Here is a 26,565-nt window from a genome sequence, read left to right as displayed (position 1 = left end):
GTATATGCACACTTTTTCCAACGTTATTCAATATGTACAAGGTGTAGGCAAAGTGCGTTTTTTTTTTTCGTTACATCTCGTTCTCCTCTATTCTTTCCCTATTTCTTCTGAACTAGATCTAGCTATATGCTTTTAAAAAAGTGCACAAATCATTGATCTCAATTTCTCCTTTTATGTCGCAACTCGGCATTAAATTAACGAGCAGCATAAATGAAACATGACAAGAACCGGGTGAAATCAGACTGAACGCTAATGCCCAGACCTAAAGAAAGCTTCAAAAGCACGTGATATGTATATGGTGTTTTTTTACGTGCAGAGTGTGGTACGCTAAAGCGCATTATGCGCAAATACTAAGGAGTTCAAAGCCTAACAATAACGTTATAGAGCGGCGGAACTTATTTAGTGCTCTTTTCGCATAATATGGTTGTTTACTGCATAGCGTTGTACGTCTTTGTTGCTAATTTTCGACAATAGTTTCACCGTAGCGTTATCGTGTACCGCAACCGTATACCGCTTCCGTACTGTCGCCAACAAAGCAACCGCATATGATATTACGTCACCAATTGACCCGTACACTACGTCACCAATTGACCCGTACGCCGCCGCGGTGGATCAGTGGTTATGGTGCTCGGCTGCTGACCCGAAAGACGCGGGTTCGATCCCGGCCGCGGCGGTTGAATTTCTTTGGAGGAGAAATTCTAGAGACCCGCGTACTGTGCGATGTCAGTGCACGTTAAAGAACCCCAGGTGGTCGAAATTTCCGGAGCCCTCCACTACGGCGTCTCTCATAGTCCGAGTCTCTTTGGGACGTTAAACTCCATAAACCAACCAACCAATTGACCCGTACCTAGCGCGTCAGGGCAACGTGCACATGCGCTTTTTTGGCGGCTGTCGTCTATGCTAAAACTGTAAAAATGTTATTTGTTACATTCAGCGGCTGATTGATATTAGAGTGGGGCCCGCCTTTGTCGCATCGTTTTAGCTTATTTTGCCTGCTCGTGCATACATTTACAACTTGTGCCTTTGAAATAAAGATCCAATTCAACTACTGCGCATTTCTGTCTTGCCTTCATTCAATTAACCTTTTTCCCCCTTTTCGTCTTTATCAACATTTATTTTTTTCTTCTTCGCTAAATAATATGCCCCTTTCTTATAATTTTAATTACATGTTCTTCATCACCCAGAATAAATTAGTGGCGGGGACGAGGTCTCCTTCTATCGACCTCAACCTACAGCACGTATGTGAGTCGAACTGCAGAAAATATAAAATAGCGCGACCGAAAAACGGTCCTCGATGGCACGACAAGGTAACGCGCGGCGCTGCTCTAAATACGGCACAGGTGCAAAAGCAGCAAGAAGCCAGAGGCAAGAGGAAGCGGGCAGCAACTCACGTATGATCCGTACGTAACGACGGCCTTCCACTCGCCAAGGATCGGAGACTGCGGGAACTTATAGGAGTGACTGAACATCCCCGTCGCGTTGTCCTTCGTGCTCACCACTGCCTGGTATGTGACGATGTTCTGGGGGTTCTGCGATCGTTGCACCAATGGACATCGGTCACTTGCAAAGCCATCTACTGTTTGTCGATGACTTCAGCCGCTCACCAGCGTCGAACTGTGGCAGCGCGTGAGTCAAGCATTTCTCACGCGTGTCGTGGTGAACAAATAGCGTATTCCTGCCTGCTTACACTGAGACCAATTCACGGAATCTGTTTTCACTAGCACACCATGAGGCGAAACAAGCAATCGAGGTCTGTTCGAAATGCCAGTATGATCGCTTATGATGCGCACTTAATATGTTGTTCTCGAAACGGAATGAAGGACAGGAAAAGGAAAGACGGACGTCACGCTTTGTCCCGTCCTTCTTACTGTTCTAAGCTCAAAATTAAACCCACAGTAGCACTTCTAGGTTACTGTGCACGTCGGCAGTTTAGTATACGCAGCACCAACACCATTTTAGTCTGCTGATTTTTCTTTCGTATTCCATCCGTTTTGAAGCGTCATTTGTTGCCAAGGTTACTCATGCTTCACTAGATTGTCAAGGATTAGAACGCACCTAGTTGCAGATCGGTAAATAAATAATTACGTTATTTCGCCAGATCACCTTGGGGCTGACATATGTGTCTCCATATTTCTTTTGGCCGTTAACACACAAGACGTTCGAATTAATGTCGGTGCAAACTGCCTTGATATCAGTTTTGCTTCTCGCAGCGGTTTTTACGACGTCGCCTAGGTACATTGTAATCATACGCAATGTCTGCAAGAACCTGCGACCGCTCTTAGCACCCTTGCTGCGGATGTGGTCTTGTGACTAGTATAGGCTACAGTCCCATGACAACGTAGCCACTAAACTCCACACCTCAAGGATCGCGATTCCTAAAAAAAATCCACTGGTAATGAAGCAAACAACTTAAATTCAAACTCAATTAGTGGGTTGTCGCGCGCGGAAACATCGGCTACCATACTTATTAAATTCTTCCTTTCAGGCAATAAACTCACAGGGACGCTTAACCGCAGTCTCCGGATTGAGAATCTGCTCTTATTAATGAAATAAATACTAAGCCTAGGCCAAAAGATACAATATTCAAATCACATACTGAAAGAAAAGAGACATGCACAACCTTGATGTGTAAAGTTCTGGCGCAAATACATTAATTAGATGAAAGATAGTGGCGTAAATACCTTTATTTCTAGTTTCAGGTCACCGATTGAAGGCATTAGGTCTTCTCCGACAGCGATCATTCGCAGGTTGACTGCAAGGTAATGAAAGTGTTTGTTCACTCGTTAGCCATCCAACGAACGGCCTTCGCAAGAAGGCACATAAACAAATTTTCATAATTCTGCACCTGTAGGAACACATACTACTCACCCCAATGCTTCTATACAACACACTTTGCGGCTGATGATGGCTCAATCAAAATTTTCGGATTTGAATAGAATTTTACTGTTGCACTGATATTTTCCCAAACACTTTACCCTTGAGTAAAACACGTTTTCGGACAAGTTGTTAACATTCTTGATCCATACCGGCAGCGGAGAAGCACAAACACAAAGAGAAGGCACATGCGGCGTCGGTGTTTTTACAGGTTCCTTCTCTTTGTGTTTGTGCTTCTTCGCTGCAGGTATGAATGAAGAATGTTACCCTTCAATTTGACCTAACTGCTTCCCTCAAAACTATAAACGCCCTAAGTGCTACCAAAGAGAGAATTATGAGAAGATGTTTATCACAAGTAGAAGCAGCGGGCGTATGTGCTATGGCACTTACCTGTGCCTGTATTTATGAGCATCCTAGCGCAATGATTACCATTATTAATAAAGGTTGAAATGCTCTAGAACCTGCAGCCTATTCACTGGGAAAGAGTTAAGTATTTTTATAAACTTCTGACTAAATTTTGAAGAAAATCAATTTCGCATAGTGCTGCCACATGTACACATTGACATTTTCGGTGACGTTATTAACAAGTGTTCAGCATGTAACTTAATTTATGTAAAGGATTCTGTGGCCATGCAGCATTTAAAGAAAAGGGGTTATCCTTACTGCACTCCGAAGCTTGCGAGGACAACATGAAGTTGCGAGCGAGAGTCCTCAGTGGTATTTCATGATGCTAACTAACAGCAGCGCTTAGGCATTTCTGTGCCGTCGTCAGGGTGCTCTCAATCATTCGGACAGTAAAGAGTAAGATAGAGCGCTGAAGAAGGTTAAGCCAAGCTTATGGAATGCCCAGGAAAACTGTGTTATTACTAGTAAAGAAAGAAAGAAAGAAATGAAGGAAGAAAGAAAGAAAGAGATAAAGGAAGGAAGAAAGAAAGAAAGAAAGAAAGAAAGAAAGAAAGAAAGAAAGAAAGAAAGAAAGAAAGAAAGAAAGAAAGAAAGAAAGAAAGAAAGAAAGAAAGAAAGAAAGAAAGAAAGGAAGAAAGAAAGAAAGAAAGAAAGAGACAAAGAAAGAAAGAAAGATGATAAAGAATGGAAAGAAGGAAGTACAGACATGTAAGGCTAATGTCAGGACACCGTGTGAGAAATTTCCCATGAAAAAAGATGGTTAGCAGGCGATTCTATAGTTTCCTAGGCTGTCAAAAGTGTTTTCTTTTGTTTTTCACTACCCGGGGAGAGTCTATTGCTCCTGCTCACCTGTCTGCTTAGGCGTGTAGATTGGCTTGTCGCTCTGCAGGAGCAGGTAGCCGCTCTTGTCGCTGATGAGAAGCCGGGCCTCCTTCTTGTAGACCCCGTGGCACTCCACCACCAGCGACACGTAGCGCCGCTGCCCCGAGCGGATCTCTTCGGCACTAAGCTTCGCGGGGTCGATCGGCATGCGCACCACGCGCGACTCGCCTGCGGGTTATTTACAGTTTTACAACATCAGTCATATAAATCTAAGGCATTTATATCCTAAAGTTGTATTTATTCATAAGCTTCAGTTTATAAATATAACTGTTTACAGTGCTTTGGCAGTTTTCGTTAAATATCCCTATACTTTTCTCTTCGTTCCTTCACGCACAAGGCGAAGACACGTGGATGGTTTGCGTCGGCGACAGCTTTCAGAGCCGAGCACCGTTTTTATCCGAAGCACGTGAGGATTAAATGCCCAGCACTTAGAACTCCAGTAAGCCTAATAATCCCGGTAAAGGCTTATAGAGTGCCCGGATGGAATACACTTATTACTTTGCTTATCACCATTCGGTAGCAGGGGTGCAGACACACATTATTTCATCCGAAGTTCTTTCTTTGTTCCCTGCCGTTGAGATCCTACTCAAGCGTTCCTTAGATCTTGGCGAAAGCGTTCCCGCTTATTGAGAGGTCGCGAGAGCTGCTGAGGACTTTAAGAAGGTTATTTATTTATTTATTTATTTATTTATTTATTCATTTATTTATTTTAGCGACAAAACGCTGGCACATTGCTGCAAGCGGCATAATGAATCGACAAAAAGGAGCCTAGGCACGCGAACAAAAAAACAAATCTAGAAGACACATGTTTTTTTTTTCTACCTCTGGCTCGCCGTTACGCATTCAGATCCTTAGAGTATATTCCCGCCGTATTAATGTCATAATACGAATAAAAACTAATAGACCTAATAGTATATTAGATTCTCCCTTTCAAGCGCCAAGTCGCGAGCGATTATCACTTTGAGACGGCGAAATATTAAGTTCCGCATTGTGTAATGGGGGAACGTAAGAATTTTTTCGTCTCTAATCATCATCATCATCATCAGCCTGACTACACCCACTGCAGGGCAAAGGCCTCTCCCATGTCTCTCCAATTAACCCTGTCCTTTGCTAGTTGCCGCCACTGTATCCCCGCAAACTTCTTAATCTCATCCGCCCACCTAACTTTCTGCCGTCCCCTGCTACGTTTGCTTTCTCTTGGAATCCACTCCGTTACCCTTAAGGACCAGCTAATCAAATTGGTTTAATGTGGTTTACCTTTACAAAGTGACTCAGATGGTGAGGGATGCAGTATATTTTCGGCCTCCCGGGGTTTATAGGCATTCACCCACATCGCTTCAATACAGAGGCCTCTAGTATTTCGCCTCCATTCAAATGAGACCGCCGCAACCGGGATCGAAACCCGCGTCTTTCGGGTAAGCATCCGAGCATCGCACCCACTGAGCTTCTCTCACAGCGGCTTCTCTAATCAATCAGTCAATCAATCAATCAATCAATCAATCAATCAATCAATCAGTCAATCTGCGTGCCTCTCATACAACCAGCAAGGTCAGTTCTTTTAAAAAGGCACCAATATCAGCGCGCTACGGCGTTTGACGTATAAAATCCTTGACACTGTATTATCGCCCACTTATGAATATTGGGGTCAGCGCTTAGTACGTGAAAGATTTTCTTTGATAGTAAAATTGAAAGCCCCTCGTGTCCATTTCAAGTGACACTATAGAAGGCACCAATGCGTCCTGAACACTGGTAAATGAAATTTGACGTCCGACATTTAAAAGTGGATTGAAATTCATGCTAACTCTGATGCGTCAATACCAATGGCATCCACTGGACAGTTTTTATCTTAGAGTTAAACTCTCCTACGTTATAATTCCACCAAAAGTCTGGGCAGCACTTGAGATTAATTACCTGCGGAAATTTCCATTGATTTCCTGCGGCTACAGATATGCTAACATCACATCGCCTGTGGTTGACGCATAGTGCCCGAAGGGATAAGTCAAAGGCAACCCTCAGTTTTTCTATACTTGGCTGTGTCGCCAGCGGACGTCGTGCAAATATCGTCGTCACAACCGTCACAAGGGAGAAACTGAACTGCTGCAACAGTTCCAAAGTTTTACGCGCCAAGCACGTGGAATAATACGGTCAGCAACTACGCAAAACGTATTCGCGTCACATGACTCGAAACATGACTCAGGATTATAAAGCTGCTTCCAATCTCCTCAGCCTCAGTATGCATTTTAAGAAGGAAAAGTCCTTATTTCAAACCGTACACACGCACACATCAACATATCTGGAGAGTCGTTATCGTCCAGTCTTCGAGGTTCCAGTTTTCTACGTCATAGATATTTCAAGTCCGCCTTTGCCACATGGCCCTGAACTTATCCAAGCACATGACGGCAGTTTTCGCCGCAGTGATCAGCTGGTGTCATATTTTGACGGCCACTGCGAGTAACATCGCCTTTTGAGATGCCATCGGGATTATGGGATGCCGCAAGCGTACGTCACAACGCCTGTCACGTGACTTGCGCAACCGCGTGCAACGCCGTCGTATTCTGACGGCCGACTCATGTCGGGAGGTCTGGGCCGTCTGGGCCTCACGACAACATGCCCAGCTGCCGCGTAGTTCATAAGGGGACACGCGTTCAGGCGGGCGAATGTCTTATCGCGCTACAGCAGAAGCGCTGCGGTGTCGGGTTCCAGGGCCAGGGGGCCAGTTCTATCTAGCACGCACGCATGCAGACCGAGACATCTGAAGGGAGATAAGGAGTCTTCTAGTGACCCATATGAACCTGCATGGAACAACGGCTTGAGCGCCGGCTCTATAGTTGAGCAGTGGTAGTGTAGCACTCCATGTGAGCTCCAATTGTATTAATATGTTCTTATCCATTAGTGGCAACTGGGCTCAATATGACCGCTGCGTCCATTTTTCCCGTCTAGAGAAAAATACGCTCTAGTTGGCGGCGGCAAGTTTCTAAGCTGTACCCTTGTTACAGCGCATACGAGGAACCAATATATCAAAGGGATGTTACAATCTGTAAAAAAGTCAATCAGCAGGCCCATGCAATGTTCCCAGTGCGCCGGCTGAAATGTAATTTACTTGAATTGTAGTCCCGACACAGCTGTGCAGTTATGAACAATCAATATTATATATAGTATCACATATTTTCTGCGCCTCGCAGAATCAACTCTAAGTAGCGTCGAATTCTATAGTGGCATATAGGATTTCGTCAATCTTTTATGCATCGTTTTATACCCCATTCTTGAACCGGAAAGTGTTTATGGAGGCAATTTTTTTTCACATATTGTAATATTTCTCTACAACAATAAATATATCCGCAGATCGGCCATCGGCAGCCTTGCATTTTTTTGCTATGAACGTTTTTGCTGTCGTTAAGAGCGTTCCTCATCGGTTTTCTATGGCAGTCTTAACTGCTCGATTCGGGCGATGGAAAAACTAATAAAAGAAAGATTTTGCTGTGCATCGAAAGAATGGACCATTACCTTCAATTCTTCCTTAACAGTGCCTTACAGTTTTTCAATATTTGGAATTTTCATCCAAGAATGGTAGACATGATGTATTAACTTTTCAGTATGTCGACATTCTGCCACAGGGACCTCACCATCGGCTTCTGCTAAAGTTCACTCATTAGGCCATCCTGTTCCCACACAATGTACGTGTCCCTAAGTCATCTAATAAAGTTGTAGGGTACTTGCGCACCGTAACGTTGCGTATTTGCTGGCGACTGTGTCATCTATCGCCCAATAGCTAACCAGTCCGATGTCACCAGCCTTCAAGATCTTCTGCTTGTCTAAGAGTGGCGTAATTTTCACGACCGGGGCAACATTTACAGCAGTAAAACAAAGAAGCTCCGTCATAACATTGGCAGTCACTTTTGTCCGCAAACCCACTCACCTGCGCCCATGCTGATGGTGTCTCTGAATAGGGTGTGCAGGCGCGCCGGGTGATCTTGGAGGGTCAAGGTGACGTCCCTCGGGGATCCCCGGTTGAAAACCACGACGGTTTCCTCGGCACCTAACCGGACCGCGTTGGGAGCCGTCACGATGCAGCCTTGCCTGCACATTTGTGGTTGTTAACTATTGTCTGTTCTTATATTTCTTTTCTTGCTTTCTCGCTTATGGAGAAAACAGATTTGCGCGTACAACTGAAACTTCTAACTTCTTGCTTATACAGACACGCTTCTGTGACTCGCTAATATTATCTCGTCTAAGACAGCAATTACTCCTTAGCATTCACCCAGGCGTAGCCATACGGCTACAAAGGAAAGCTATATAGCTTGCCCTGGGGAATGGAGAACAACGTTCCCATTTTGCGTTCTTGATCACTCCGGTCTCAAACAGTATCTGGTAGTCGTCCTGGTTAGCTTACTTGGTACAGCGATTATGCAGGATATGTAGTGGTTCCGGGTTCGAACCCCAGACCAGAACGAATTTTTCTTCAATGGCGAAGTTTCTGTGAAAGCTGTATAGTTTTCCTTTGAATCCGTGTAGCTGCTCATCGGTGAAGGCTAATCAGTAATTACAAGACCAAGTAATGCACATGTTCGAGAGCACTCGGCCACTGCTCAGCTAGTATCTTCATTCCAGTATTTGAACGCGGAAAATTTCGCCAATAACATCCTGCATCAACGGGAGCTAACTTCGTGCACCTTGGACAAATTCAACGATCTTCTTGAAATGCCAAGAGATTTTAAAAAGCAAATGCACAAACGGAATTTTGGTGGGCGATATAGTTGTTATTCGACTGCCGCAGGAACTGTTTCCACGGTTTCGCGATTCAGAAAAGCTAACTTCCCTCCAATCAGATGGTTTTAGTTTCAACTGAGCTCTGATGTTTGTTTTAATATTTTTCTTCCCTTTTCTTTTGACATTGAATAGTCTCAGGGATGTAGTTTATTTATTCAATGTTTGGCACCGCAACTATACGGAGGCGGCCGAGAAAAACCTGCAAGTAAGACCCTTCGTAAGCACTGGACCCCTTCTACAAGCAGCAGCACTGGAATAAACATACCCACCATCTCTGCCGCACTGACAAGAACGCAATTTGCACTTCGCAATCAGTTTCTCAGAACACATATAGAGACGTCAATAATAAGGAAAGGAATAGCATAATACGGCGTAAAAGTGCTTTGGTGCAAAAATAAAACACTTGCTGTAAATTGAAACTGAAGAAGGATTTCATGTCTGTCCCCATCAAAATAAATTTTCTTTTCATAGCACATTTAAAACAGCTCATATGCTTCGGGAATTTGTGACGAAGCATCTAGAGGCCATTAATTGTCTTAAGTCAAGAGTTTGCATAAATTGTTGGTATCAAGGACAACGCGAAGACATGGTTTGCAGTAGGTTACCAATTTCTACCGATAGCTATGATTTTCTTTTGAGGACGTAAATACAATTCTTTTCCAAAATACATTTATTAGAGTACTCAACTCAGTAGGATACATTGTTCCATTGGCTATATAACGTAGTTCCTTGCTCTTGAGTTAATAATTCTGAGCATATAGCTCATATATGTTCTAGAAATATATTCTTCGGTTCGAGCTGAACGACACGCAGCCTCCTAACGAAGCTCCCCTGACGTCTGCGCCCTTGCCATAGGGAGGAGCGCGTAGAAGGAACTAAACCGCGCTTTCCGGTCTTGCACAACTGCAAATTACGCGGCGGCGGCAGCTTGGGCCGTGCGAAGAACTCATTCTGCCGTTGCTTTTGCTTGGTTTCGCGGGGAAGGCACGCCTTTTTCCGTACAGAGCGATGGTAGCGAAGATAAGCAACCCCCCTCCCCGGACAGCCAATGCCGGTCCCCCACCTCCTTTTGCAGATGGAAAGAGACCGAATAAAAACAAAAGAAAAAGGCGGCGGGTTCGAGCGCGTGCGGTTGTGTGACTTGATTGAAAAATAACCTTCTCACATGACCCTCCATCGTCTGCTTCGGCGTCGTCGTTCAAAGCATTGTCCGAAGCGGTGGTCATCGCCAGACGACGGCGGCCTTGTATGTGCGTCTCTCCCTGTCTCGCGTCTTTCTCTCTGCTGGGTGTCTATATAGTTTTCGAATGCTCTGTTCTACACGAAGTCGCGGACAAACACTCGCTTCCCGAGGCATAAACCACTCGCTCCACTTACAGGCGTATTTGAAACTTCCTCGTCGTACAATCTTGCCTTCAAGAGGGGCGGCAACGTTTGCGATAGCGAGTTCGCCACTCTTCAAATAAAATAAACAGCAAAGGTCTCTTCAACGTGTTCTTGATCAACTGCGAGAAAGCCGACAACAATATTTCCTCATTGACAAGCACGCGCCCGAAGGGCACCTTTCTTCTTTTATCTTTTGTTTAGTTTGTTTTTCTTTAATCATAACACGCTTCTCGTGTAGGTTGTTTATATGCAATGCCAAGCACGTTCTACCTAACGGCATATTCCTCGTAAAAGTTTTTTTTTTTTTAATCTGTAGCATGGTTACTTGCAACAGACACTCATCTTGTTCTACGTGTTATTTCGAAAACAACAGTGAACCTGCTCTTAGCAATGCCGCTTCCTTTAAATTGCACGCAACTGCTAATCTTTATTGGTGTTCTCTGGCTGTGAAGTTATGGTGATTGCACTGCCTGTCCTCAGTCAATGCCGTGCAGACATTTTAGTCGCGGTTGCGAAACAAGAGGACTTTCCAGCGACGTAAAGGATAGAAACTACTCTAACGATATAAAGCGGTACAGACTTTGTCGAATGTATACAGCCCAAGGGGTCTGCTTCTGAGCCCTTCAGAGCGGCTCCTCTTGCCTGTGACCACCCTCTGGTCACAAACACTCTCTACCTCTCTTTGAGCGAGCCTCCTCTCCTTCCATTCCCTTCTCGAAATTTTTCTCTCCCGCTCCTCGTCGAGTAGGCTCGGCAAGGCAAAATCACCCCTTCTTTCTCCGATGTTAGCCGGAGGCGTGGTGTCTGTGGAGTGCGTCACATGTCTACGTCATGGCCCCGGCTTCAATAGAATCATTTTCTTGGTTTTTGCTACTGGATCTATTCGAGGGGGGGGGGGGGGCGCTGCGGGTTTCCTAACACCCTCTCTGTTTTGCTCTTCGGGTCTCCTCGCGGTGTTTCGCCGCTAGACTTGTTAGCGAGCGCATCCTTTTATACATCTGTTTGTCATTCCCAGTTAGCGAGCCACCTTTTCATTTTTTTTTAGGCCTCCCCACCAACGAACCAACTCACTCAGTTTTACTATTGTTTACTTTTTATGGCTAGGGTTCAAGGCTGTCGCCGTACGCTCCCTCCGCAGTTTTTTTTTTTGTTGTTGTTGTTCCTTCATGCGGGTTTATAGGCATGTGGCAAAAAAGAAGGCGCTGCGGAAAGCGTTGTGCAGACGACGCGACGCCAAGGCTACGCCCAACCTTCTCCCGTCAGTCAGAACGATGCACCAATGTAGTACCTTTAGCGAAAGTAACCCCCATGACGTCAAGGGGGTTCAGAGTAGTGGGGCGGGGACGTTTTTGTTGAAGGAAAGAACGAGCGGGCTTTGATTTGAATTTTTGCAGCTTTTCGGGGCGCGCATGGCTCTAGTATTTTGCAGAGGTTATCTTCGATGCCTCATCTATGCAGTGGGCTTGTTTTTCAAAAATGTCCGGACCATGGTCAGTGGCCCTTTAAGATCGACGAACACGGGCCTGGGAAGAATTAGTACCGGACGTGACTCATCGCGAAGCAAAAGATGCGGCGAGGGCTTGCGACAGCAGCAGCAACGGCGGAAGCACAGATGCACAGGAAGCATGGCGGAAGCAGCAGTAGGTTAGCCGAGTCGGTCTTCGGGTCACCGGACGGAATGATGCTACGCAAGGTCAGGCTGAGGCTGCTAATTGAAAGATGGCGGTGTCCTCGACAGAGGTCTCGTGCTTCGGCCATCCGGCGGGGGAGTTCGAGGAGGTTCATTCACCTGCGGGAAGACTGCGGGATACTCCTTTCCCGCGGAGGCAATGCACAGAAGACTTGCGGCAGTGGTCAAGTTGACGCATCAGTGTTTGATGACTCTGTCTTCCCCTTCCCATCCCCCGAGCTGTGAAAGAGCGAGAGAGCATCAGCACCGCCCCCTGCCGTGGGTGGTATCGCCAGCGTCAACTGCCCACCTGATTGGTCATCGTTGCGCGAATTTTATTCCCTAGTCAGGGATCTGGGGAATACGAACCCTATTTAACGGGGTGTTGTTTTGTGACCGGAGCACTTCCTTCGTTCTCGACTGTAAATATGTAAAATAAACCTTCTGTGCAGATTCCTCGATAACGCAGTCAGACATCGTCATTTGGAGACGGGACCTGCGGGGCTGAACGAGTCAGTCATCTCCAGGACCCCTCCGTCTCCAAATATACTCAGACACCCTAACCTCAGGAAGGCAGAAGGAACTTATGTCAACAACCCTCCCTAAGCTTAGGACATTGAATTCGCTTAAAAGCCCGGCTACACGGCTTGGAAGCGTACCCCTTGGGCCGTATATTTTTGACAAAGACTGTACCTTTTAATTACCTGTTCGTCTTGTCGCGTAATGTTTTAAGCATTTTACGCGTGGTTAAATCTGGTGTCGCTATCCTGTCTACCAGAAGACATGATTGACCACAAAATTCGGTTTTGAATATGATCACATGAAGCAATGACCGGCTTGCCTGCATTTAGGTGAATTGCTACCATGGCTTCACATAACTTTCTTTTATAGTCTCACCCCTGTGGTGATGACTAGCTAATGAATTCTTTTTCATGTTCGGAATCACTATCTTAGTTTATAGGCAGTGTCTATCCTCTCGACACTCACCTCTGATTGGTTACAGAGAACCAAGCGACAGTTTCCCACAAAAACTGATTCTTGATTATAAGAGCACAAACTTCAGTTGCGAGTTAGCGCTCGTACTTGTTTTTCTCGGCTTATTCCTCGTGTTAAGACGCAAATTTTTTCGCCACGCTGATTTCAGATACTTTCAAGGTCGCCTTTCGAGAAAGACTGCTCTCCAGACATCCCGTGCTGCACCCCTTTTAAAATTTTTTTATCGACAGAGACTTGACTGCTTCTTGGATCGCGAGTGCATAGAAGCAGCGACGTACTTATTAGGCTATCTTTTTGAGATAGTCTTCATGCGAGCCACCAAGCGGCCGTGGTGTGGAATATCAGTTCACTGAACATCGAGGTCAGTGCAGTTTACCGGGCCCGTACTCACAGAGAAAAAAAAATCGCAATAGGAGCATAAAATCTGATGAAAAAGGGAAAAACGTGCACCAAGAATTAGAAGGTTCTCTTAACAAGCACGCGACTTGCACCCGCGCTCGACAGCTACACTTTCTTCCACACTTTACACAAACTATGGAGTATTGCTTACGCTAACGGACGAGTCCAGCCCGGTGGATCTTTTAAGCTTAACACTCCGAGGTTCTCAGTAGCCAAGAGTGACCACAGAAAATGGAAATGGATACCAGTTTCAAGCTGAAGCCGATCACTGGCATCAGTCTGGTACTTCTCCCGGCGTTGGTGAAATTGAACTGCGCCACAAAGTCGAGGCCGTGAAATGCACAGAAAAACTGCTCTCACGATGCTCACGTAGGCAATCAGAAGTCAGTTCCGGGACAATTTCAGCCCGGTGACTCTCCCGCGGCTCCCGGTATTATAGACACTGCCTATGATATTAGATCACCGGCTGTCTCTGCCGTGAGAGCCAATTAGAAACTGATACAGACTAAATATGTAGAGGAGTAACCCACAAAACTAAGCACATTTCCGTTTCCTCGATTCTACTTAGCAGTACTGCATTACGCGCGCCAATGCATCTGCTGTAACTACGAAGGTCGGATGAAGAGTTAAGGACCTGAAAAGTAGGTGATGACACTTCAAGACTGTTCAACGTATTCGTGCTGGATTTCCGTTGGGAAGCCTTTTAAACGAAAGGACCTTATCTATATCGAACTTCATGCATACAGACACGCCGCATTGGATTTCTTGAGTGATGTTTCTGCTTGGTAATTACATATATGTAAAACATCGCACAAGTTAGCTTAGGAGGCCTGCTTGTCAGCCGTGTTTCGCCTGAAACGCATCGATGCACGCGCTAAGAAGTAGAGACAGCAAAAGGGTCAATACTCACGTTACGGGAACGAAGGCCACGCACATCCAGAGCACCCACCGGAGACAGCGAACTCTTTGTAGCTCCATCATTGGCACGGACGTACTGTTAACTGCTACGTCCACAGCCTCCGAGCTCCTGCGGGCTAACCTGTTGCAGGCGCTCCTTTAATACTCCGCTACGGAAGTAGCTTCAGCGGCTATCACTGCGAGGCTCGTAGCTCGTAGCTCGTAGGAAGTAGCTATCACTGCGAGGCTCGTCTTTCGCGCCGAAAGAGCCCGGCGAGTTCTGTCGGCCTCCGTCTTTCTACTTCCTCCTTGACGGAACGGGCGCTTGACGCTAGGGTAGGTTCCTTGATAAATTGTCACGCTTTATCTTGCAGGAGCGTCAAGCCTTCACAAACGCAAAAAAAAAGTAGCAACGAGTATTTGCTGAGATACTGGACGACTGTTGCCCTCAACGGAAGGGTTTTGCGACACTTCACTCACGCGTTCACTTGCTCACTCTCCGAGAGTAGGCAGAGAAAAAAAAATGTCACTGGCTCCTATCGAAGAAAGACAAATCATATGGCGCGCGCTAAATTGTCTCAACGGCGTTCTCTCAAGAACAAGCAGACCGGACCTACAAGCTGGTCCACATACAGGCAATGGGAAGCAGACAGCACAACACCTCACCTCGATATCACGTGTCACCCACCCTAAGAGTCATTCACGTCCACTTATTTGACAGCGTATTCACCGTGAGTATGTCCAGGGAAATACCGATGTTCGGCGTGAAGATATCCGAAACTTCCCGACCAGTCTTCCTCAAGGTACGATCCGCAGTGCTGTCCTTCTGGCAGACATTACCCAGCAGCGAAGCCAACAGCTCTTCGTTGATGCACTCCTCAAAGGGTCTTGAACAGCGTCTTCTATTCGAAGTTCTCGAATAGAGAACGGAACGGCGAAAGGCGCTCGCTCAGTGCCAACTCCAAGGGCCCTTCCTGAGCGTACGCGCCCAGCGTCGGCGCTCTTGGCGTACGCCGGAACGGGCGTCCAAAACAGTCATGCATCTCCGTGTGCTGGCTCGCGCCCCTCTCGAGAAGCGGAAAGAATTTCAGGCCATGAAGAAAAGGGGTCGAAGAAAGTTTGGGGGAACCTGAAAGAGCTTCAAACCATGAAGAAAAGAGTCGCCGAGAGCCACGCGGTCCCCCGATAGTTGTAAACCGGACCCCGCTTCCAACGCGTGCGCCAGCGCCCGTGCGCTGGCGCCGATATCTCTAGCACGGACAGATAGCGGCGCCTCGCCGAGGTTCGCTGGCGTCTCCCTGAGTGCGCATTCGCAGGCCGATTCTGGCCTACGCCAAGAGCGCCGACGCTGGGCGCGTACGCCCAGGAAGGGCCCTTGGAGTTGGCACTTAAAAAGCTGTTCAGGCGGAGAACCGATCCTTACGGCCGGGACGACGACGTGGTCCGCGTTTTCCTGAACCAGAGTTGCCAGATGCAGCGAAGTGGCATAGCGAAAATGCAGAAAAACTGTAGCCCAAAAATTGGCATCCATGGAGCTAGGCATAGACAGTAGGTAGCCGAAATGTAGCCAGCGCAGTGGTTACGAAATTGCCGACATATCAGCCATTGGAAACTGATAGGAACATTTTTTTTTAATTTGCAATTTAAACTCCAAACACAACAGAACAAACAGATAAGGTGACAAAGCAGAAAGTGAAACACGTCACATATGCTCCAGTTGATATCCTTTAATAACATCACTACTCGTACAGCCGGCCAAATCTTTAGCTAGCGTGCGCGACCGCCGCTTCTTCTGCGCTTTACTACGATTCAAACGTGCGGAAATCACAACATTAAGCACGGACTTAGTGAGCCTGTGCTTAGATTTGACATTTTCTCAGTTTGCTCCCGCAGGAGGACGGCAAACACGGCAGTCACGCAAGCCAGCTAAAGATCTGGCTGGCTGTACATGACTACACTGTTTAATCTTTCCAAGAAGAGCGAGCTTTGCTCAAAATTTCTGCGGCACGGATACTCCTTTAAACCACACCGCACGTGGAGTATCATATCTAAAGTACGCGCGCTTAGTTTGTTACGGTGACCTCCCTGAAAACCTTCTCTGGGACCCGCCGCGGTGGCTCAGTGGTTACGGTGCTCGGCTGCTGATCCGAAAGACGCGGGTTCGATTCCGGCCGCGGCGGCTGAATTTCAATGAAGGCGAAATTCTAGAGGTCCGTGTACTGTGCGATGTCAGTGCTCGTTGAAGAACCCCAGGTGGTTTAAATTTCTGGAGCCCTTCACTACGGCGTCCCTCATAGCCTGAGTTTCTTCGGGACGTTATACCCCAATAAACCAAACCAAACCTTCTCTAGTGCGTCGTTCGACACTGGCAAGCACAAAGGTGTGAAGACCACCACCGACAAGCGAGGTAATAGCGTTGGTGCCGCATCATCAGGTGGCCAGAAATGTAGGATAATTGGCGCTTCATAGGGTGCGAACGCAATGAACCCGCCGCGGTGGCTCAGTGGTAAGGCGCTCGTCTACCGAGCCGGAGTACCCGGGTTCGAACCCGACCGCGGCGGCCGCGTTTCGATGGAGGCAAAACGCAAGAGGCGCCCGTGTGCTGTGCGATGTCAGTGCACGTTAAAGATCCCCAGGTGGTCGAAATTATTCCGGAGACCTCCACAACGGCACCTCTTTCTCTCTTCCTTCTTTCACTCCTACCTTCTTCCCTTCCCTTACGGCGTGGTTCAGGTGTCCGCCGAGATATGTGAGACAGATACTGCGGCATTTCCTTTCCTCAAAAATCAATTTACCATTAACTGGACGCCATTAAGCGGCTTTTTTCTTTTTGACGGGGAAAAAGCCGCTTCTCTTAACACAGTGTGACCAGAATTTTTGGTTTGAAAGTGTCTTTCCGTAAGCCAGAATTCCCGCAATATTTCAGGTAGACATGTATAGGCGCTTTTACACGAATACGACAGCACGCATCCTTCAGCTTTTCAGGGCATCTAATTCGTGTAAACGGTGATAATGATGGTTTATGGTTTATGTGGGTTTATCGTCCCAAAGGGGCTCAGGCTATGAGAGACGCCGTAGTGAAGAGCTCCGGAAGTTTCGACCACCTGGGGTCCTATAGCGTGCACTGATATCGCACAGTACACGGGCCAATGTGATGCGCTACTTTCGCATTCATGTAAACGCGACTTGTGGAAGCAATGAGAGCAAGAAGAACAAAAAAATCTGCATTAACACCTAGCCAAAAATAGCCCACTTCATGAAAGACGTTTCTTTTACCATTCAGATCTTCAGGAAGCGTATAGCCCAAAAATAACTAAAACGCCAGACCTGCTAAAAATAAGCCAGAAAAAAATTTTCAGCAGCCCAATTTGGCTACAAATAGCGCCGTCTGGGAACACTGGCCCGAGGGCAGCTACTAATCTCGGACGCCCTTCTCCAGTCCTCCTCGGGGTGATGGCGAGGCTCGACGACGTCACGGCAGCAGCGGAAGGCGTTGCGTGCCGCCGAAGGCAAAGAGGCTGAAGGAAAGGGAGAACGGGCGAGGGGACAAATGAGATGGTAGGGGCGAAGAGAATATGCACACTACACCACACTTGACCCTTTCTGCAGGCCCTCTCCTCGTTTCCAAAGCGTTTGTGCGTTGTTTGCTGCCGATGGTTTCCGGCCAACCACCGACACTCCGCGCGCTGTCGTTTGTGTAACGGCGTCGCCTTGATAGTCCGAATTACGGAGCGGGCAGTTCCACGTCGCTGTTTATCACGTCACTGGCACTGAGCGCTAAAAGCATTAAGCCTGGTTATGTGTCCTATGTGTCCAGTCATAATAAATTGCCTCATTTTGCTTGGTCCGTTATAGTTGCAAGCCTATGTGGGCACGCAAATGCAATTAACTGCTTGCTACGTGCAGGTCCTTGGGGCAAACTCTGCTTTTGAAGCGGCTTTTCATTGCAACATCACAAAGCAAGCGAAGCGAGTAATGTTATGAACAAGTAGGACGCTTTTACGGGAAGCGTTTAACGCTGACACACATTCCTGGTATGCGCACTGAATTTTCCTTTCGGCGCAACTCAATGACCACAAGCCATGTCACGGAGACAGCTGCAATTGGCGTGTGTTTCCTAGCGTATGGATTACACTTTGCTGTTGCCTGTCGTGTACAGTAACCTTGATATGGGCCTTTCACATCAACCCCCCATAAAATTTCTTGGCCGTTCCTTCCATAACGGTAACTTGCTGCGCAACGTACGGTCATGGATGCAGCTTAAATTTACTAGGGAAGCTAAATCGCTGAACCTCATTTCGCTTACGCCATTATTTTTTTTATCTTTTCATTTGTGTGAGTTTTCACTTCAACGTAACTAGAATTACTCTAGAAAAGCACTCTGATTACTTAATTATAGCTATAACTGTGTATTGGGATCGAAAAGGGGTATTGGTGGTAGACTTCATGGCTCCTGGAGCCACAGTAGACGCGGACAGATATTGGGAGACCCTTAAGAAACTCAGACTGGCCATTCAAAATCGCAGAAGAGGAATGCTGAGCAAGGGCGTGAGTCTCCTCCTCGACAACGCTCGCCCTCACGTTGGCTGCCAAACCGTCGCTCTCCTGCATCAGTTTGGATGGGACGTCCTCAGCCACCCACCCTACAGTCCGGACTTGGCATCACGTGACTGCCACTTGTTTCAAAAGCTAAAAGAACATCTCGCTAGAAGGCGCTTTACCGATGATGACGAAGTGAAAGATGCGGTCAAACGCTTCCTCAACGGCATGGCGGCGAGCTGGTATGACATGGGCATACAAGAACTGCCCCAACGTCTGCAAAAATGCATAGACCGCAACGGCGATTATGTGGAAAAGTAGAATGGTCTGCCTTTTAAGTTATTTGTAAATTGCTTAAAATAAACATTTCTTACGATTTATAAAACAACTGGAGACCTTAATTTTGGGATGACCCTCGTACAAGGCCCGGCGTTATCGCTGGCCGGCGACACGACGTCGGTGGCATCGCCGGCGTAACGAGCGCACCGACGTTCGAGAGGCGGGGGAAGGAAATGTCGACACTGTCAACGATAGACTGACGTCCGTGTCTTCCTGTTGTCTATGCCTCCGTTTCCGACGATGATGCGAGCGGCGATGGTAGGTTTTCGCCTAAATGGTGACATCTCGCCGGCCCTCTTGGAAAAGGAAGAGGAGATAATGACAATGGGAATACCCACGGGCTGGATCTGTTAACGTTGAGTTTATTCGTTTCCGTGGGACTGAAGGAGGACTGAAACATGGTACGCTCGTTCCGTTACGACTCCCGTTGGATGGATCGATCAATGTCGATACGCGTTCAGAGCGACGTGAACTCTGTGGAGACGTACGAAAGGCGGAAATTCCTTGACTCTTAGAAAAGGAGTTAATCCAAAGACAAGAAGCAACATAGTCATGAGACGTCGATTGGCTCAGGTGCGTGCAGTTAATTCTGCGTGCCATTTATCCGGAATGGAAAAGAATTGGCAGAACTAGACAGGCTGCTGTTGTGTGTAATATACCTGTCCAGTTTTTACCCTTCGCTTATGTTGGCAATATACAACATTCCGGTCTGGCAGCGTAATGGCATCGCTGGGAATCGACTGCGCAGGACACCTGCCTACATAGCAAGGCACCTTTTTTTTTTTTTTTTTGCAGCCAGCACTTGTTCCATGCAGTTTCCCTTCGTGGTAGGCGTTGCGCAAGTTGACTCTCTCAGAAGTTGACAGGACATTTCGGGAAGCGACGATTGCTCACGTGGCCTGACGTAACGTTTAGTTTGAATAGAATTGTTCATTGTTTCTTGGATGATATTTGGTTTGGTTTATTAGGTTTAACGTCCCGAAGCAACTCAGGCTATGAGGGACGCCGTAGTGAAGGGTTCCGGAAATTTCGACCACCTGGGGTTTTTTAACGTGCACTGTTTCGCCTTCATCGAAATTCGGCCGCTGCGACCGGGATCGAACCCGCGTCTTTCGGGTCAGCAGCCCAGCGCCGTAACCACTGAGCCACCGCGGCGGAGCTTCTTGGATGATGCATGCTAACGGGAATACGAATCTAGTTGGAAGCGTTTTTGGGCTCTCCTCCCCCGCCAAACAATCCTTACGTCCATGTTGACTTTCGTTTCTCAGTCTGTACGTTCGTTTCGTTATAACTACACAGCTTGTTTTTTTTTAAGGTGTCAGTCAAATACATAAAGATATTTTAGTTCTTGCAGATGCCGCATACACGCGCTCTCCCTTAATATCTGCAATAATTGACAGAGTGGTGGACGCTGGTGCGACATTAGACCAGTACTGTTTCGTCGGTATTTGCGTGTGTGTTTGCCACTTCGCGTTTGATAGTGGGGTTTTTATGTGTGTATTTATCCAGCCAGGGCACCTTTGGTAGGCGCCCGGCCGTTACAAAGGGAAGGCTACATCATCATCATCATCATGTTCGCTCTTTTCAGGCTGACTTCGCGTTATATAGTCTATCCAAGCTTCTCAGCGTAATATAGGAATTTCTGATAGAGCTGTGCACGGGATATATGCACCCGATCCCGTCCCAGGTCTCAAATGCTCCGGAGTGGCCCGACGCTCAAAGATGAACCCGTCCGACCCGACCCGATGCAGTGAGTTGGGCCGCGCCAGGCCCGACCAACTCAAAGCGCGAGGACAGCTACGAAGACGTTCACAGACACAAATGCTTTCACAAAAACTCAAACAAGGAAATTCCCGTACGATGGAAGTTGCATTGTTGCCAGCTTCAGAAAGAAAAAATTGCGCTCGCGCTATTCTTAGATTGGTATCCTTTTGGGTTAAATGTTGCCGTTTTTAAAAATTCGTACTTGAGGACTGCCTCGTGCAACTTTCACTGATAAAAAGGCAGTTTATCATCGTGCAGTTTATCAAGCTCATTTTGGTGTTCCTGATTAATCGTTACGCACTGTTTATTTATTTTTTACACCCGTATTACTACTTGTATTGTGTTCTACAGTTATATTTTGGTGTTCCTTACTTGTAGTACTTGTATTGAATTCTTGGATGTTTATTGTTACCTTCTGGTGTTCCTTACTATTTTTGCACTGTTTTTGACACCCCTATATATATGTGTATATATATGTGTATATATATATATATATATATATATATATATATATATATATATATATATGTGCCTGTGCTTTTATCTTAATTATGTTGAGTATTCCACTCCCCTCTGTAACGCCCGACCCGGGCCCTGAGGGTATTCGAAATAAATAAATAAATAAATAAATACCTATGCGAGAATAGGAGGGCGCTGTAATAAGTCACAATGCTGGGCTACTGGCAGCGTGACGTCAGAGTGCTCCAGCTCTGTTGAATAGTTCCTTTCTTACACAAGCAATTAGTTTAGCGTCTCTTCGGCAGTGGGCAACGACATGGCTTAAGTGACGTCGCCTCGCACTTCTTCGAAACTCTGGAGTGAGCTGTTCGACGTCTATATATAGGACCTCAGACGCTAGAGGACCTCCTTGCTGCGGATCTATGTCGCGTAGACGTTCCTGGATCCCCCTGATCTCCTGGCCGTCTTTAATTTTCAAAAATGCTTAACGCGTAGTCTCCGTTCACCTCAGGAAGACCGCAGATGCCCTGGTCCGTTTGAGTATGTCGTACGTTGTTATGTGCTGCATTTGCGATAGAAGCGGGAGATGTTTGAAGCCACGATTGTAATGGCTCTTGTGGCGAGGGTAGATTTCCTGCAGTCGGTTGCGTACGACACCGCCGGAAATATTCTGTGTTACCAGGTTCCTCGTGTTTACAGGAAACACGAGTTCTCGTATTGCCTCCATAAGTGTAAGCGCAGGCGACTTCTAAATGGCTCCCCGGGATTTCGCCAATCAAGTAAAGCTTACTGGTCTAATGTCGCACCAGCGTCCTCCACTCTGTCAATTATTGCAGATATTAAGGGAGAGCGCGTGTATGCGGCATCTGCAAGAACTAAAATATCTTTATGTGTTTGACTGACACCTTAAAAAACTGACACCTTAAAAAAAAACAAGATGTGTAGTTATAACGAAACGAACGTACAGACTGAGAAACGAAAGTCAACATGGACGTAAGGATTGTTTGGCGGGGGAGGAGAGCCCAAAAACGCTTCCAACTAGATTCGTATTCCCGTTAGCATGCATCATCCAAGAAGCTCCGCCGCGGTGGCTCAGTGGTTACGGCGCTGGGCTGCTGACCCGAAAGACGCGGGTTCGATCCCGGTCGCAGCGGTCGAATTTCGATGAAGGCGAAACAGTGCACGTTAAAAAACCCCAGGTGGTCGAAATTTCCGGAACCCTTCACTACGGCGTCCCTCATAGCCTGAGTTGCTTCGGGACGTTAAACCTAATAAACCAAACCAAATATCATCCAAGAAACAATGAACAATTCTATTCAAACTAAACGTTACGTCAGGCCACGTGAGCAATCGTCGCTTCCCGAAATGTCCTGTCAACTTCTGAGAGAGTCAACTTGCGCAACGCCTACCACGAAGGGACACTGCATGGAACAAGTGCTGGCTGCAAAAAAAAAAAAAAGGTGCCTTGCTATGTAGGCAGGTGTCCTGCGCAGTCGATTCCCAGCGATGCCATTACGCTGCCAGACCGGAATGTTGTATATTGCCAACATAAGCGAAGGGTAAAAACTGGACAGGTATATTACACACAACAGCAGCCTGTCTAGTTCTGCCAATTCTTTTCCATTCCGGATAAATGGCACGCAGAATTAACTGCACGCACCTGAGCCAATCGACGTCTCATGACTATGTTGCTTCTTGTCTTTGGATTAACTCCTTTTCTAAGAGTCAAGGAATTTCCGCCTTTCGTACGTCTCCACAGAGTTCACGTCGCTCTGAACGCGTATCGACATTGATCGATCCATCCAACGGGAGTCGTAACGGAACGAGCGTACCATGTTTCAGTCCTCCTTCAGTCCCACGGAAACGAATAAGCTCAACGTTAACAGATCCAGCCCGTGGGTATTCCCATTGTCATTATCTCCTCTTCCTTTTCCAAGAGGGCCGGCGAGATGTCACCATTTAGGCGAAAACCTACCATCGCCGCTCGCATCATCGTCGGAAACGGAGGCATAGACAACAGGAAGACACGGACGTCAGTCTATCGTTGACAGTGTCGACATTTCCTTCCCCCGCCTCTCGAACGTCGGTGCGCTCGTTACGCCGGCGATGCCACCGACGTCGTGTCGCCGGCCAGCGATAACGCCGGGCCTTGTACGAGGGTCATCCCAAAATTAAGGTCTCCAGTTGTTTTATAAATCGTAAGAAATGTTTATTTTAAGCAATTTACAAATAACTTAAAAAGCAGACCATTCTACTTTTCCACATAATCGCCGTTGCGGTCTATGCATTTTTGCAGACGTTGGGGCAGTTCTTGTATGCCCATGTCATACCAGCTCGCCGCCATGCCGTTGAGGAAGCGTTTGACCGCATCTTTCACTTCGTCATCATCGGTAAAGCGCCTTCTAGCGAGATGTTCTTTTAGCTTTTGAAACAAGTGGCAGTCACGTGATCCCAAGTCCGGACCAACGTTTTTAGATCCCTTTCAGTTTGCAAGCTCCCCCGCGCCGCGCCCGAGAAAGCGGCCCCCGTCCGCTTCCACTCATTACGCGGCGCTGCTGTCGCTGTCGGCCCGGAGGCGCCGCAGCGCTCGCGCTTGGCAGTTGCTGTGACAGCCTGTTCTCATCCGCGATAACATTCGGAGCGAACACGTCGAGCTCAAATTTGCTGTACTTTTGGAGCTGTCACGTTGAAACTTCGGTCTCATGGTTAAAGAAATGTTTCACCTGGCTAGTAAGGGTGAGATAAAGAGCAGGCTGATGCCAGTTCGCAAAAAACCAATCGTTTGCATTGCGCTTTATCGCATCACGTTTGCGACGTTTAGCGCTGATGATATGCGTATGTTGGAGTAGAGCTATCAATATTTCTTCGGGAGAATGCACGCAACATTAATGAAAGGATAAAACTAGCGATGTTCCGCTTCTAGAACAGTCACGAAATTCCGCGCTATATTATCAACGAAGCACCGCACATGCGAGCAGCATTTTGCACGTTCTTTAGAATTCCAATTTCAGAGAACACAAGTATAAATGCAGACACACTTAGCTGGATGCAGGGAGGGAATAACTATAGAAGAGCTTTTTATTTGCAATGATAGCACAGACAGGAGCAGCGTACTGCACTTTCATTTTTAGAATGTTAATTTCATTGAACACAGACAAGCATTAAATGCAGACACACTAAGTCGGAAGCACGGAGGGAATGGCTACTTAAAGGCGAGCTTTTTTATTTGCAATGACAATATTTCTCTGTTCTCTAGCCGACGGTTCACGTCTCTCGCCTAGAAGTGGATGCGTGTCACTATGACAAAATGCAGCACTTGGCATGTAAAAGTGGCCATATGCTCTGCACATCCAAGCCGAACAAGGTTTTGCAATTCAAGCTCGTCTAGCAGCTCCCAAAAAACGTCCCTTTCAAAAACGGGACCTTCCTTCAAAGAAATCGGGATTGCTTTGTTTACAATGTTGGTAAACTCTAGCATCTTTTTGGTGGGATGCTTTAAGCACCCTTGCTTGAAGCTTTTTTATACTGTAAGATAAGCGTCACTGCCAACAACTGGCACAGGACAGCTGATATCTTCCATGCTGATATCTGCTGGCTGCTCCAAATCAGGCGGCGGTGACCATGGCGTAGACGCGAAGGGCCACGCTGGTCGGGCAAACAGCGTGACGAGCGCCACCGCACGGAAGGAACGGAAAGGCGACAATCCGCGCACCGCAGCTTTCAAACTGAAAGGGATCTAAAAACGTTGGTCCGGACTGTAGGGTGGGTGGCTGAGGACGTCCCATCCAAACTGATGCAGGAGAGCGACGGTTTGGCAGCCAACGTGAGGGCGAGCGTTGTCGAGGAGGAGACTCACGCCCTTGCTCAGCATTCCTCTTCTGCGATTTTGAATGGCCAGTCTGAGTTTCTTAAGGGTCTCCCAATATCTGTCCGCGTCTACTGTGGCTCCAGGAGCCATGAAGTCTACCACCAATACCCCTTTTCGATCCCAATACACAGTTATAGCTATAATTAAGTAATCAGAGTGCTTTTGTAGAGTAATTCTAGTTACGTTGAAGTGAAAACTCACACAAGTGAAAAGATAAAAAAAATAATGGCGTGAGCGAAATGAGGTTCAGCGATTTAGCTTCCCTAGTAAATTTAAGCTGCATCCATGACCGTACGTTGCGCAGCAAGTTACCGTTATGGAAGGAACGACCAAGAAATTTTATGGGGGGTTGATGTGAAAGGCCCATATCAAGGTTACTGTACACGACAGGCAACAGCGAAGTGTAATCCATATGCTAGGAAACACACGCCAATTGCAGCTGTCTCCGTGGCATGGCTTGTGGTCATTGAGTTACGCCGAAAGGAAAAGTCAGTGCGCATACCAGGAATGTGTGTCAGCGTTAAACGCTTCCCGTAAAAGCGTCCTACTTGTTCATAACATTACTCGCTTCGCTTGCTTTGTGATGTTGCAATGAAAAGCCGCTTCAAAAGCAGAGTTTGCCCCAAGGACCTGCACGTAGCAAGCAGTTAATTGCATTTGCGTGCCCACATAGGCTTGCAACTATAACGGACCAAGCAAAATGAGGCAATTTATTATGACTGGACACATAGGACACATAACCAGGCTTAATGCTTTTAGCGCTCAGTGCCAGTGACGTGATAAAGAGCGACGTGGAACTGCCCGCTCCGTAATTCGGACTATCAAGGCGACGCCGTTGCACAAACGACAGCGCGCGGAGTGTCGGTGGTTGGCCGGAAACCACCGGCAGCAAACAACGCACAAACGCTTTGGAAACGAGGAGAGGGCCTGCAGAAAGGGTCAAGTGTGGTGTAGTGTGCATATTCTATTCGCCCCTACCATCTCATTTGTCCCCTCGCCCGTTTTTCCTTTCCTTCAGCCTCTTTGCCTTCGGCGGCTCGCAACGCCTCCCGCTGCTGCCGTGACGTCGTCGAGCCTCGCCTACACCCCGAGGAGGACTGGAGAAGGGCGTCCGAGATTAGTAGCTGCCCTCGGGCCAGTGTTCCCAGACGGCGCTATTTGTCGCCAAATTGGGCTGCTGAAAATTTTTTTCTGGCTTATTTTGAGCAGGTCTGGCGTATTAGTTATTTTTGGACTATACGCTTCCTGAAGATCTGAATGGTAAAAGAAACGTCTTTCATGAAGTGGGCTATTTTTGGCTAGGTGTTAACGCAGCTTTTTT

The 26,565-nt window shown here is 47.1% G+C and overlaps 1 protein-coding gene across 3 annotated transcripts in view; it reads right to left on the bottom strand.

The window, feature by feature from the left end:
* The window catches only part of LOC149335428 (complement C3-like), a 70,912-nt gene extending 55,399 nt beyond the window's left edge, over nucleotides 1-15,513 (bottom strand). For all 3 annotated transcript variants that reach the window (XM_089552117.1, XM_089552118.1, XM_089552119.1), the window contains exons 1-5: nucleotides 14,289-15,513; nucleotides 8,078-8,238; nucleotides 4,129-4,329; nucleotides 2,682-2,752; nucleotides 1,392-1,529 (exon numbers count right to left, since the gene is read on the bottom strand). In XM_089552117.1, coding sequence (XP_089408243.1) covers nucleotides 1,392-1,529; nucleotides 2,682-2,752; nucleotides 4,129-4,329; nucleotides 8,078-8,238; nucleotides 14,289-14,359 — 642 coding nt within the window. In that variant the 5' untranslated portion in view covers nucleotides 14,360-15,513. The remainder of the gene's footprint in view (nucleotides 1-1,391; nucleotides 1,530-2,681; nucleotides 2,753-4,128; nucleotides 4,330-8,077; nucleotides 8,239-14,288) is intronic.
* Between the last annotated feature and the right edge of the window lie 11,052 nt (nucleotides 15,514-26,565).

The sequence above is a fragment of the Amblyomma mixtum genome, chromosome 7 (genome assembly GCF_055824585.1).
Source record: "Amblyomma mixtum isolate Tamu chromosome 7, ASM5582458v1, whole genome shotgun sequence".
Taxonomy (NCBI): Eukaryota; Metazoa; Arthropoda; class Arachnida; order Ixodida; family Ixodidae; genus Amblyomma; species Amblyomma mixtum.
This window is presented reverse-complemented; position numbering and strand designations above follow the sequence as displayed.